The sequence below is a fragment of the Orussus abietinus genome, unplaced genomic scaffold (assembly GCF_000612105.2).
Source record: "Orussus abietinus isolate OABI.00-Male unplaced genomic scaffold, Oabi_2.0 scaffold714, whole genome shotgun sequence".
Lineage (NCBI taxonomy): Eukaryota > Metazoa > Arthropoda > Insecta > Hymenoptera > Orussidae > Orussus > Orussus abietinus.
Genome location: NW_019394872.1, coordinates 1,666 through 15,365, shown reverse-complemented (window position 1 = coordinate 15,365; position 13,700 = coordinate 1,666). Strand labels below are relative to the sequence as shown.

Genomic DNA, 13,700 nt, shown 5'->3' with positions numbered 1-13,700 from the left:
TTCCAGTGCTCGCCAAATAAAATGTTGTTTTCAAATTGAGTTTCTAATTTTATTTATATGGTTAGATTTAGTTTATATATATTTTTTTATTTTATTATATGAAGTAGAACACTGAACATTTTCCCAGACATTATTCCGAGGCAAAACAAATTTTTCGGAATGGATGTACTTGTATTATATGGGGGCAAAATATACTATGACATTTGGGAAAAATAACTGATTAGAGTTTTAATAGTATGAAAGTACTATTGTATTTGGCAAAGATAATTGATTTCCATTGTCGAGCTATTTTTGTAATTGAAGTCGGAAATAAAAATGTATTTGGCAAAGTTTTTTAAAAAATCGAATACTAATTTACGAAACGAATGCTTCCTAATGGTGAGAAGTTTGAAAATGTTTGACATGAAATTAATGTCATAAACGATGTTTATTTATTGATAGTTCAAAATTTGTTTAACTACCAATAAAATAAATTTGTTCCATTGTCAAGAAATAAAACCAAATGGAATACCGGCTCTCACGCATACTCGCTGAGAGCGTGGCGCCGACGCACACATACTCAACGCTTCGACCTGTACATACGTTACACCTAACGTCATACCGACTACATCGAACTATGTTATTGGGTATCTCCTTCCATCTAGGTTTTATGGGTTCCCAACGGAACATTCATCATTTTTTTATTAATTTCCGAGCTTATCAAAATTGTATCTACAGTGTAACTTAACTCTCGAGCACCCACGTTGTAATTTTGTCTGTGTCATTTGCGGCTGAAATAAATGAGGTTTGTTTGTTTTCGTGTGATGGCTTTCGGCCCAATAGTATGGGCCCAGTACCACAATTCTGGTTTTCTATTTAATTTTATTTTATCTCGTTTATTTTTCTGTCTCTCTGCCAACCTCGGTCGGCCGGGTTCGAAATAAATGAGGTAAGTGAAGGGTAAAATCGAAAAGGGCGCCACGAGTGTTCTTCCCTTACCATCAAATGCGAGCAGTGATGGTAAGCGTAGGTAAGCTACCACCGTCAACTGCCGCATGGTATTACCGTCACGAGTACGTGAGCCGCCAGCGGCGACTGGTAGGTGGCACCGCCATCGCGAGTGCGTGAGCCCCTACCAGAAATTCGTTGCGCCGCCCTTGGGGGCAAAAACGGTGAAAGCTCACATACAAAACCAGAGGGCAGCACACGATGCGATCGCGCGACCCTGCCCGTTTGCAATCTCCCAACTCATCTCTGCAATGCTTTACATTCGTATATCCTTGCCGATAAAGGACGGTCTCGCCCCTGTGAAACCAGTTTACCTTCTGCTCGGTANCATTTTTTTTAAATTCCATTTTCTTCGACATAGACTGACACTTTCATTCAATTTTTGAATATATACGATTCCTCGTAGGGTAATATGAAATATTGCCACAAAGGCATCATTTCTGTACTGCAATGAGATGTACGACCATTAGTGAGTTCAACGTATTATTGTTACGTCGTTCGGCCGCGTATATTTTGGTAATAGACATGTTCTATTTAAACGACTTGTTAAATTTCTTAAAATTCTCTCTTTTTAAATGATGTAGCAAAACGTTAGCTTCCCAACGTTTATTAATTTTTTATCATGCAACGCGAAGTTTAAAAGCTACAAAAAAAATTAAGGTTTGAAATTACGCAATTTTGCAAATTTTGTAAATTTTCATTCTTTTCGACATAGACTGACACTTTTATTTCATTCTCTTTAATAATAAAATCCCCGATTTGTAGATCTTAGTAGAATGCAGAATTTCAACTATTTTCCTTCATTTTAAATATAATCCCCACACCCTATGACCTCTAGGTACAAATTCACCGACCATTACGCCAAAGTATCGGACAAAACAAGTAATTTCTGAAGCAAACATAACGATTATTACTTTCGAACATTTGTCCGAAGAAATAATCGGAAGTTTGTTTGGTTTTTTTAAAACATCGTAATTAAAATTTTTTATTCTGAAATTTAGTATTTCGAGACTAAATGCATGTAAATGAAACAGGAGATAATTAATAATTTTAGACACGGTATACTTTGCTACGCCTTCCGAAATATCATGCATGATATCGAGCGCTACATTTGTTGTAACGTGGAATCCTTTTAAATTGTGCCACATGCACCGCTCTTTAATACCGGTTTCAGAAACACTGCCTTGTAAATCGCTTTCGTTACTATCTATCATTCTTGCGGATCTTCTTCGCATACAACTTGTAGAAACTCTTTTCTAATTTCACACATTCGACAGTAAAAATTAGCTGACAAAGATTCAACTAATCCTAAAATGCTATGCAAACCTAAGTTATCACCACACAGTAACGCAACTTGAAAATATACGGTTACGTTATTTACTATGATACCTCAAACTCACAATCAGTATGATGAGCATCGCCTTGGAGACATCTGTATAATAATCTTGGCTCGATTCTTATAATAAAACCACGTGTAGTAACACATACATACGTATGGTCGCAAGTTTCTATTTCGGTAGATGTTCTATAATAATTGTTTTCTAATTTAAAGTTGAGTAAAATGTTATGTTAATTTCCAATTAATTAGACAGTACGTTGAACTAAACGTACATTACCACTTGACAAAAATGTAAATAGTAATTCCTGTAAATAAATAAAAAAGTGTAGGGAATATTTTTAAAGTAGAGTCCATTGAGTGTTAATATCGGTAATATTCATACTTTATTTTAACAAAGTATGCGGTAGTTCGGTGAAGGGATCGGCGTCGGACGCGACGAGTCTCCAAGAGTTTCGTCTTACGAATGTCCTGATTCCTCATCCCTGCTGGATGGGGTGAAGTGGTCCAGAGGGAACAGGAATGCGCCTTCAAAAGCATTGGTGAAATTTAACAGGTTTACTTATTTTCATCCTATATTTAATATCCAAGCTGTTCATATCCCATCATTAGGAAATCTATCTAAATTACAAAGCAAGAGAAACATTGCAGTAGATTAGCACATCCAGGAAAAATTATTCACGTCGTAATACGTCAGATACGAGTCGACTTGTTCGAATCGAAATCGGACCCCATATCTCTATTAGTCTCTTTGGTGTATCGGTTGGAGCCACTGGATCACGCCAACGCGAACCCCTCTTTCGGCAAACAATAACATCTCTTCGTTATCGAGAAGTTGAAGTTCAACACCCGTACACTTTAGCATAGCATCGAAGACAAGGCCAGGTGCCCTGAAATAATGCAACGCGTCCAATTTGTACGTGGATGAACATTTGCGTCTAAAGTTTTCAAAAATCTCCGCTAAGAGTACCACGTCGGTCTTCGGATACACATCGAAATATCCATCCAAAGTCTTAATATCAAAAGTTGGCCGAAAAATGTTTCATTATGCTCGCGCGATCGAGGTTCTGGAAGGACTCTAAAAGGGGCCGACGAAATTTCTGGAATCGTCTCGCGGACGTCGGAACGCTGCTGGCAGATTCCTGGAACCGACGGGGAGGAACGCTGCGGCTGCAAAGGCGAAGGGTCCCCGTTGCATCACCCCGGTCGAAGTGGGGTCTCTCTGACGTTGCTTGACGTTCGAGCTTGCGGTCGAACGTTCTAGAAGGGCGGTTTTCGACGACCTTCGAGTCTCCGTGGCATCACCGGTAGAACGTCGCATACAAGGGGGAAAGGGAGGATAACGTAATGATAACGAGTCAAATTTAGTGAAGCTGATCTTAAGGACATTGAATATAGTCGTTTTAATTTCATTCGATCAATGTTTCGTCTTATTTTATTGTAGCCGATAAAGTATCTGCTCGACCCAAGAATTTCTTTTTCTTGTTTTTCTAGAACTATTTTCCGTCGGCCAGGGTATTGAGCTATATACTGCGCTTGTTTCTTATTCCGAGCAATAAAAAGAAACCGCATTGTTATCGGCGGACCAAATATTATTCTCGAATATCATTCGAACTTCATACGATTCGTATCTAACGGTATCGATTTCGCATTTACTCGTTGGCAAAGGAAATTGATATCTGACACGAAATTTAATTTCATGAACTGCGATTGCAGTCGACAATACTTTCTTGTTGACGATACTCTATCTTACTAGTATGCTTAAAACGATAATACAATTGAGGGAAGATTAAATGGAGCATATTAGGATAAGTACATCCGATCTCGGTGAGTAATTATGTGACGAGCTCGAGTTAATTAAACTCATGACAATTGGCTGCTTGTGATGACGAGCTATAAAGTCATTTAAAAATGCTGTCGTTTTTACACGTTTTTACGCATTTCTTTCGCATTTTTACGCGATTTTATGCGTTTTGACCCGTTTTTACGCGATTTTACACGTAAATTTTGAAGTAATGTCACAACTAATGCTCTAAAAGTTAGTAACGTAGAGAATTCAATAATAATTCCCTGATAATTTGTTAAAAGTAAATGGTTGAACTTGATTATATTCAAATGGCTCTGATATATAGCGAAGGTTGCGACGCATCTCGTAGGAGAATCGACGAAGCGAATGAAGGCTCGATCCTTCTTCCTTCAGGGTCTGGTTCTGCAATACTGCTTACAATATCCGATAAAGTGTATTTACATGACGATGTTGCTACCATAACCAATCGAAGGATTTCATTTCTGTTGATTTTTATTTTCAGGGCCTGGTTCAGTTTTCTTGGGTGGCACAACTTTAGATTTCGCCGAGCATTGTAGAGAAAAGATGGAAGCAGTAAAAATTGGTACGATGAAAATACATTACATGGTGTTGACTCAATTTGTTAATTTACCCATCACAATTCGTCCTCTTTATTCTAAATTAAACATGTAAATTGATCGTTTTCTTTTATATCTGAAATTTAAGGGGAGAACCTTAAGTAACCAGCTAAAAATAAAATCATACGCGAGAAATCTTTTTGTAGAAACGATTCGCTGCAATTCCTAAACTTTTATTACATTTTGCTGTATATTACGGAGATGATAGAAACGGACACATGATTTTCTTCTACCCAGACAGAAATTCATGATCATATGATGGAGGAAAATCAATTTACAAACAATTTGCAGACCATTTGCTGCTTGCAATGTTTGCACTATATGTACGCATATTACACAATAAATTTGAACAAACATTTGCAGTAAATTTGTCATAAATGGTTGTAGCAATATATTTACCGCATACTCCAGTCATATGCCAGATATGCCATAACCGGCATTTATGACTTAAAATTTATGGAAAAGTTAACAAGAGTTATAACATCATTCTCTGACGTTAATTCATGGACATTGTATGAAGTTAATGCTACAAATGTGAACTAAATATGACGTTGCTCCATGTTCCCGTTTCCATCATGCCAAGACTCAAATATGAACAACAGACGGTGCAATTGTTTATTAGCAAAGTCTGAGATAAATTTAGCTTTACATATGCGGATGAACGTTGAGATATTGCATGCACTTAACCTTGTTTTATATTTAAGTATTTTTGGTTCGTTATTGTGTACTGCATATACGACTTCTAAATAAAAGGACTCATAAGCGACACCCTCATGACTTCTTTCATAATCTTTTATGAGGCAAATTGAGCGAAATTTTGCATCACTTTGTCTATCTGGGTTACCCATGTAAAAACGCATGATTTTCTTTTGTTTAGCGATGAAGAATACTGACTCTTCTCAGAAGGACTCTGAGAATGTCAAATGTACTCGGAATGAATCTGGGAGCACGGATATACAAGAAGAAGATTTAAAATCTGACATACAAAAGAAACTCTCCATGACAAGTTGTCCTTACACGTGGGGTATGGAGAAATTACTGACAGACAATGTATTCGAATGGGAGGATACGGATAGGGAGGAAATCCTTTCCGAGATAATGGGAATAATGATGATGCTACTAAAAGCTAACGTATATGACAATAAGAAGAAAATTGACGATGCCCTAGAAGAAATACAGAAAGCAGAAGACGTTTTTAAACTTTTACTAGGAAGGTAATGTTTAACAATAGATCCATGTTATTTTATCTTACATTTTATAGTTAGCTTACAATATGCCAATGACTCATGGAACGAATTTTTCTTAGTTCAGCTTCTTGTTTTATTTCGTGCGTTTCTAGATAATGAGACTGACGATTGTTTTTATATATAATTACATCAAAAAACACTTTCGGTATGAAAGACATGAACCGATTTAACACGCTATCGTGTCTATTGAGTTCAAGTTCTAATGTAATTTTTTCAGGTACATTTGAAAGTAATCTATACGTGAAACGAAACGTAAGAAAGTTTAAGGTGAAGTGAAACCCGTCCAGAAATTGAATCGAAGCCGGTAAAGAAATTTCTGACTATCTATATTACCGATGTTAATATTTATTTTGAGTCTTGTGTCGTACTAAATTGAATATTGTACCGAATAGTATACTTCCCGTCGTTTTCAAACAATGATTATAATGAAATCGCAGTAAAAGTCAGGAAAATCCCTGATTTCATGATTTTTATGTCCCAACTATCTGCATAGTGCCACCCAGCGCCATCTGTATATTTAATGCCAATTAGATTTTCTCTGAAACTTCGCGTTACCTTCGTCTTAGCACAGAAGCTCGTACGACACTTTTTCGCCTTCATCTCTTTGAAATGCGAGTTTATCGATTACTAGAATGTTCTAAATTATTGTACAAGTGTTCTGACGCTATCGTTTGTCATATCACAGCCATTAATAATTGTTTGCTGTTCGAAATTGGCAGCTCGGTGCATTTTTGGTTCTGGTCAAGACTAAGTAAAAAAATGTTATTTGAAAATCCAAATTTTAAAAGTGTCAGAACAAGTTTTAGACGCTCACGAGTCATGTGTCGAAGTTTTGGACAGTCGGGTCCAATACCCTTCAAAAAAGTCCTTATTTCAATCAATTGGTCTGAGAGGAATTTCACTTCACCTTAAATGCATGAAAATGTCATTGAATTGTATACGCAGACTTCGTTTCGTAACTTTGTGTTGCCCTAGTCAGCATTCAGACAAGATTTTTTACGATTGTACATTGTTGCATGTTTCAGTATACCAGATGATCAAAAATATTTATTGAACGTCCTGCGGCATATCATCTTTTCAACAAAAGGCCACGTCCTTTATGGAGCGAAACAATTTAAAGAGGCACAAATCGCATTAAAAGAAACCTACGTTCATAATGTTTTAAATTTGACCGACAAGGAACTTGGTAGTTTGTACGGATGCCAGGCAATTGCCTGGTCATTGTTCCGGATTAATACCGGACAAAAAACCCTGGAATTAGTTAAACGGGCTATTGAAAAAGATAATAAGAATGCTCATTGGTATTTTTTTCTGGGCAAAACCTTGAGGCGTCTGAGGCGATTCAACTTATATCGGACGTTTCCGTCTAATGAAGAAATGGAGGCTTTTGGCAAAGCCTTTTCGCTCTCGCAGTGCCCCACTATGGGCATTTACTATGCACAATCAAAAGCTGAATCGAAGCAACAGTTCGAAGCACGTTCCATTTATACACAAATTTTTAATTTAGAGCAGAAAAGTTTCAAAGTACAGCTACGACTAGCCCTCGGATTTATACGCCTGAGGATGAGCACTGAAGCCAAACAGTGTTTGAATTTGGCAGGCCGAGAAAATCCCGAAAATGTGACGTATTTGCACTACATGGGGATGTATTTGGACTTATGTTGCAAAAAATCAAAGGTGTGGTAATTATATCTTCCTTTTGAAGCGAAGTTTCTTACAGGACGGTGATAGGTGTAAATAATCTTCTTACGAAATGGACCCGTTTCGGAAAGTAGATCGGAGATGTTAGTTGGCATTTTAAATCTTTTTCTTATTATTGCAAAGAACAACCTGTATAAACATTTTTGGGTACGAAGGTTTCCCGCTTCTCCAATTCTTCTATGAATGAAAACACAGAGAAAATGCTGTACCATTTCCCCTTAATAATACTTGTACCATCCTTTTATCTGTATGAACTGCATTTTTATAATGTACAAACTTCATTATAAAAGTAACAATAATTAATAGACTGCCGCTTTGTTTATCGTGTAAATATACTGTTTTAGGAAGCCCTTGATTATTACAAACTAGCTGGCGAACGGGGAAATAGTGCATCGTATTGGTCATATATGAGTTGCATGCGAAAATTGAACAAGAATTACAATCCCCGAGAGGACTTATGCAAAATGTTGGACAAGTGCGAAGAAGATGATAACGTTTTAAAACAGAAGTTATTGCTTCATATAGCGGAATGTTACGAATATATGGATCGTGACATGAATCAAGCAGCTGAATACTACCTGAAAGCTGTAACAATTGATCCAAAAGGAGCAATCCTAAACGTCAGTATATTAGATAATTTTATTGTCATGACATCATGATAATTTTATAGACATGTTATACATTATCGGTATAATACATTTGTACAAATTTGCGCAATATATCTTCTTCAGGCCGTCGGATAATACGCATTGTTGTTATGTTGTACAGGGTGTCCCACCTTAAATAATTAATTAGAATATTTTACGAACTAAAAGTTTAATCAGAAACGGCTTCATATAAAAGTTGCACGGTTTCGAGGGCGAAAAAGCAGGGAACACACGGAGAAAAATATAGTATTTATAATAGTGATGCTGTACAAGCAACGCTCGTTTTCTTAATAGTATTTTTTCCAAATTTCTTGTTTGAAAATCTAGAATTTTTTAAGGAATTCTACTCACTGAGCCGTTAACACCGTACAAATCCTTTCTTAGTACATGCTCGATTGCAAATTGAAATGTTTAATTTGAAAGAATAGTGGATCCGATATGACTAACTCCTATTCGAAAAATTGACTATTCACACAAATTTCCACTATCTTCAAATTGGAAAATGCTTCCTACATAAATAAGTGTCTCTTCAAAAGGAAATAAATTTTGTAAAATAGGGTTAATCTCTTAGTGAGTCGTGAAACATTTCTTTAAAAGTTGCAGATTTTCAGTCGAGACAATTGAACAAAATTTGATTGCATTAAAAAAACATGCTCTGCTTGTCGTATTACCGGATTAAGATTGTATTAAAAATATTGAGCACCATCAATTTGTAAAATGGGCGATTACTCGGAAGAACAGTAATTTTCCTTTGTAATATAGTTAGTCTATTTAATTTGTTAAATAACTAATGCCATTAGTTAATTAAACTTGTCATCAAGTAAAATTATATTTTCAAGTGTTTTCGTTAATAGTTGTATTCTAAAACCTAATTCTTTCTTTTATAGGAACATTCGAGTATTCTAAATTGCACACATTTAAATGCATGGAATAGTATAGAACATAATGTGCTGCGAAGACTGGCAGATAAAAACTCTATCCTATATAAAGAGTTAATGAATTTCTGCCGAAGAAGGAAGGAATACGAAAAGTTACCGTTCACGAAGGAGTTGCAGAACATAGCACTTTGAATCTCTCAAATCCTACTCTACGGTATAATTATAGTTCTTGTTCTCTATGCGTGCTTGAAAACCGTTTCAACGAATACGATGGCCCAATAATCGTAGTACAGGGTACAGAAGATTATTTTTCATAAAAATTAGCGGAATAAGACACTCTGTTACCGAGGGAAACTATTTCGAAAGTTTGATGGATACATGTGCACTTAACGGATTATAAATCTTAAACTTGGTGTGGAATACAATATTTAAAAAAAAAATGGAAAAAAAATTTATATTGCGTAATTTTGACTTAATTTGATACAAATAATTACCTTTGACGATCATTGTAATGCCTTGGCTTACGCGTACATGTATTCCAAAATGGAAGAAAACATCCATTAACGTGCAAGGTTATATCCCTTGTCAGCAGGCTTCGGGCTGAGTTAGATAAATCGATAAACAATAGTTTCGCCATTATATTCGCCAGAGATGCCTTCTTGGTACGTAGTCAACTTACGAGTTTAGCAGTATACTGAGCAAATTTTCGTACTTATTCTTATACTTGTTCAAGCGACTACTTATTCTTACTCCTGTTGGTCCTTTCGTGTTGAAGTCCTTTCACAAAGATCTAGGAGAAGAATAATAATTATTCGAAATAGATGTACTCGTAGATCATGTTCAGGGTTTAGTATGTCCTGAAATTCGTTTTAATTAGAGCGAATCGCTGGACACGGAACAAGAATAAGATTGGTTTAGTAGATTTCGTAATACTAAACATCCATGGAGTGGAAAATAGTATTAAGCCTGAACGTTCCAAATGTAACAAAAAAAGGAGCCGCTGGTAGGGAAATTGAGATGTACTTTTCCTTTGGCATTCGACTGTTGTCAGTTTGAAGCGTACATCTCTGCGAGCACTGATTGAAAACATGAGAGCAAAATACCTGGGCGACAAACGAAGTTTCAATAAGATCACCTCTATTGGAAATATGAAACTTCGTTTATCGCCCAGAGTGACGCTTTTCGATTGATTTACAAACGAAGGTGTTCGAGAGTTCTGCTTCGTTTTTTCTGGATTTATTAATATCTGCACTAATCCATTTGCAGTATTAACACTTCGACTGCCACGCGCATTTTATTTGTTAATGTCGAGTGAGAGAACGTTCAAAAATTAAATTGCCAAATCGAATCTCTTGATATTAGTACTTGACAAGTAAATGCTTGAGACTTATTCATGTTTTACATTATGTACCCGTTAATGAGAGATGAAATCTATCGAACAAAGTTATTATTAGAATTAATTATCGTGACCTGGGTTTACTGCGTTCTTTTTTTGTTTAATCATCTGAAACCAACGTTGCTATTAGTAAACTAGTATTCTACTAGTTTGAAAATTGGTTTAACTTCAGTGTTATTTCTATGTTGAATTGTGGCACGATTATCCGAAAATATCTTCGATCCTGTTTAACATATGCTAATCGCAAGGAAATTCTAATTTTACAAATGTGTGTTAACTTTGAACGAACAACCTTGCCACACATACCAACTCATTAAATTTTTACAACGACTTACGTTTGTTTGCGTAAAGACTGTTAGTGATTAAACAGTATTCAGAAATTTATTTGTTTAGTTTTATTATAAAATGTATGTTACGTTTTAGTTATACGATAAAGTGTATTCAAGCTTGTTTATAGCTGTTAAGAAATAAGTTTAAACTATGCGCGACTGATGCTATGATTCTTGCTTAAGAATAAGAAAACAGTTAAAGAACTTACATGTCGTATCAGTATTGTCAGAAAATTTCTAAAACAGGGTTTACTATGATATTAACATATTATTATATGTTAAACCGTGTTCTTTTTATATGTTATGTTTAAGTGAACATTTTAACACTGTGAATTATGTATTTTTCGTTGGTTCAATCATTGTATTGAACATATTGTTCTTCCTTATCGATCTGCATCATTTGCAGTATTTTTAACCAAATATAAAAAATAAGTATTAACGTATAATAGGTTAATCCTTGTTTCTTCCACTTGTTACGTTATACTGGGAATTTCAATAAAGAGTTTATTTTCATTTATTGTTACATTAAATTAGACGTGTACATTAGGAATCAAGAAACTTGGCTCGAAACATTTCTCGCATCACGCAATGCTACGAGTTCCGAGCCAAATACATTTTTTAACGAGAAACTCGTACCGTTGTGAGCGTTGTGATGCGAGAAACGCGCCCTGCGCGTTTAGTTCGAGCGAGACGCTACAGAGTTATATACAATAAGGAGCGAGATTTCAGGAGTGGGGAAAAATAATATAATTACTTCGTTGGTTTCGGAAACGACTGTGCGCAAGAATTTGTACTCTCCGACAAGCGCTTCAAATTTGGAAGTCAGCTCGTGTACACTCCTGCTTACGGAAGTTGAAGTTAGGCAAGACGACTTGAAATCAAACTAGAAACTCTTGCTGCGTTGCGGACAAATTCCTAAGTGTTATGAAATGTTAAGTTTGTTAAATAAACAATTATTTTCCTTTACATATGTTTCATTTATGTCAGAGTTCTTCTATAAATTTGTTGTGATTTTCGAGTCATTCCAGAAAGCTACAACAAATTTAAGTAAAAAACAAGGTAATTTAGAAAAATAAAAGGTTTTGAATAACCTGCGCTAAATGACGAGACTCACTAGCGCTAGAATGATTTGCTCCGGTAACTACTGGAGTAATTTGGGGGAGAGGGTAGAGGAGTCGCTAGTCTATAAATATTTCTTGTCTATGCATTGTGGACGCAGGCTCTAAGCTCTGACGAAATTTCTTGCGATGCAAATGTGGCATATATCGTAGCATATTGTTGTGATAGCTCTATTTTGCAAGAATACAAAGAAAGATTAGAAGAAATGCACCAAATTCATTCGAAATAAAAAAATGTATTCACGAGAAAAAATTATCTCATGATTTGAACCATTCACCCCGTCGCTTATATTTCGTGTATCAAGACTTCTGTGCGCGCGCAGTATGTTTCTTGCAACTTTTACAATTAAAGAAAGAAGACCCCGGTCTATCTAATGTCGGGAAATGTAAAAATCATACGCGAAATGACTCAGCTTATATCCGCGGCTAGGTAAGCCTCGGGAGGATTTTTCGCAGCATTCGACTCTCACGCTTACTCGTTGTGAGTTGAGCGCTAAAGGCACACATACTCAACGCCTCGACCCGTAGCTTGGCGCTTGGCTGGTTGGGACGCGCGAAGATTTCTAGGAGCGATCGCACTCACACAGACTCGCTGCATGTGAGTTCAGCACGTGACACCGACGCGTGCCCTAAAGCCCGCATCACGCCGACTTCGTGGCAACAATGTACTATAAAGTTCTTTTCATCTTTTTTTATCTTTCCCCGACTGGTGCGATCACATCGTTCATGACTCACGTGCTCGGTGTTTAACGATGTTCTTAAAGTTTCGTTAATTACCATTGTTTTACCGTGAGCCGGAATATTTCAGGACAAATGTTTTGCAGTAAAGTTACTAATGTAAGGGACAAATACTTGAACCAGAGATTTTTAACTTCCGAGCTCAATCTCAAAATGACGATTATAATTAAAATTTTTGCAATGAATAAGATAACGGTAGCAACATGGGCAACTAAATAATAATACTAACGATAAGAATGATTGATACTGTTATCTAACTTTACGATTTTAATTAATTTCACATTAATTATTAAAATCACCTTAGGGACAGTGAAACAAATAATGAAAAGCCGAACACATAATCAAATATTACGTGACTGCAATGTATTTTGTGCGATTACTATGAACTGTAAAACATGAGGAAAGAAATTTGCGTGAAAACCCGTACCCACTCTTCCCTTCCTTTAGAATTTCAACTTGCGACACGTACGTTACACCTGACGTCATACCGACTACGTCGAACTATGTTGTTGGGTATCTCCTTCCATCTAGGTTTTATGTGTTCCCTACGGAACATTCATCATTTTTTTATTAATTTCCGAGCTTATAAAAATTGTATCTACAGTGTAACTTAACTCTCGAGCACCCACGTTGTAAATTTTGCCTGCATCATTTGCGGATGAAATAAATGAGGTAAGTGAAGGGTAAAATCAAAAAGGGCGGCACGAGTGTTCTTCCCTTACCATCAAATGCGAGCAGTGTTGGTAAGCGTAGGTAAGCTACCACCGTCAACTGCCGCATGGTATTACCGTCACGAGTACGTGAGCCGCTAGCGACGACTGGCAGATGGCACCGCCATCGCGAGAGCGCGAGCCCCTACCAGAAATTCGTTGCGCCGCCCTTGGGGGTCAAAAACGGTG

General features: G+C 36.4%; 1 protein-coding gene across 1 annotated transcript; it reads left to right on the top strand.

Annotated features, from left to right (window-relative positions):
* The first annotated feature begins 4,550 nt into the window (after positions 1-4,550).
* LOC105702615 lies at positions 4,551-9,958 on the top strand. Its single transcript, XM_012430308.1, has 5 exons — positions 4,551-4,713; positions 5,625-5,961; positions 7,020-7,671; positions 8,040-8,315; positions 9,230-9,958. The coding sequence occupies exons 1-5, from the start codon at positions 4,695-4,697 to the stop codon at positions 9,410-9,412; spliced, it is 1,467 nt and encodes a 488-aa protein (XP_012285731.1). The 5' UTR covers positions 4,551-4,694; the 3' UTR covers positions 9,413-9,958.
* Positions 9,959-13,700: the final 3,742 nt, after the last annotated feature.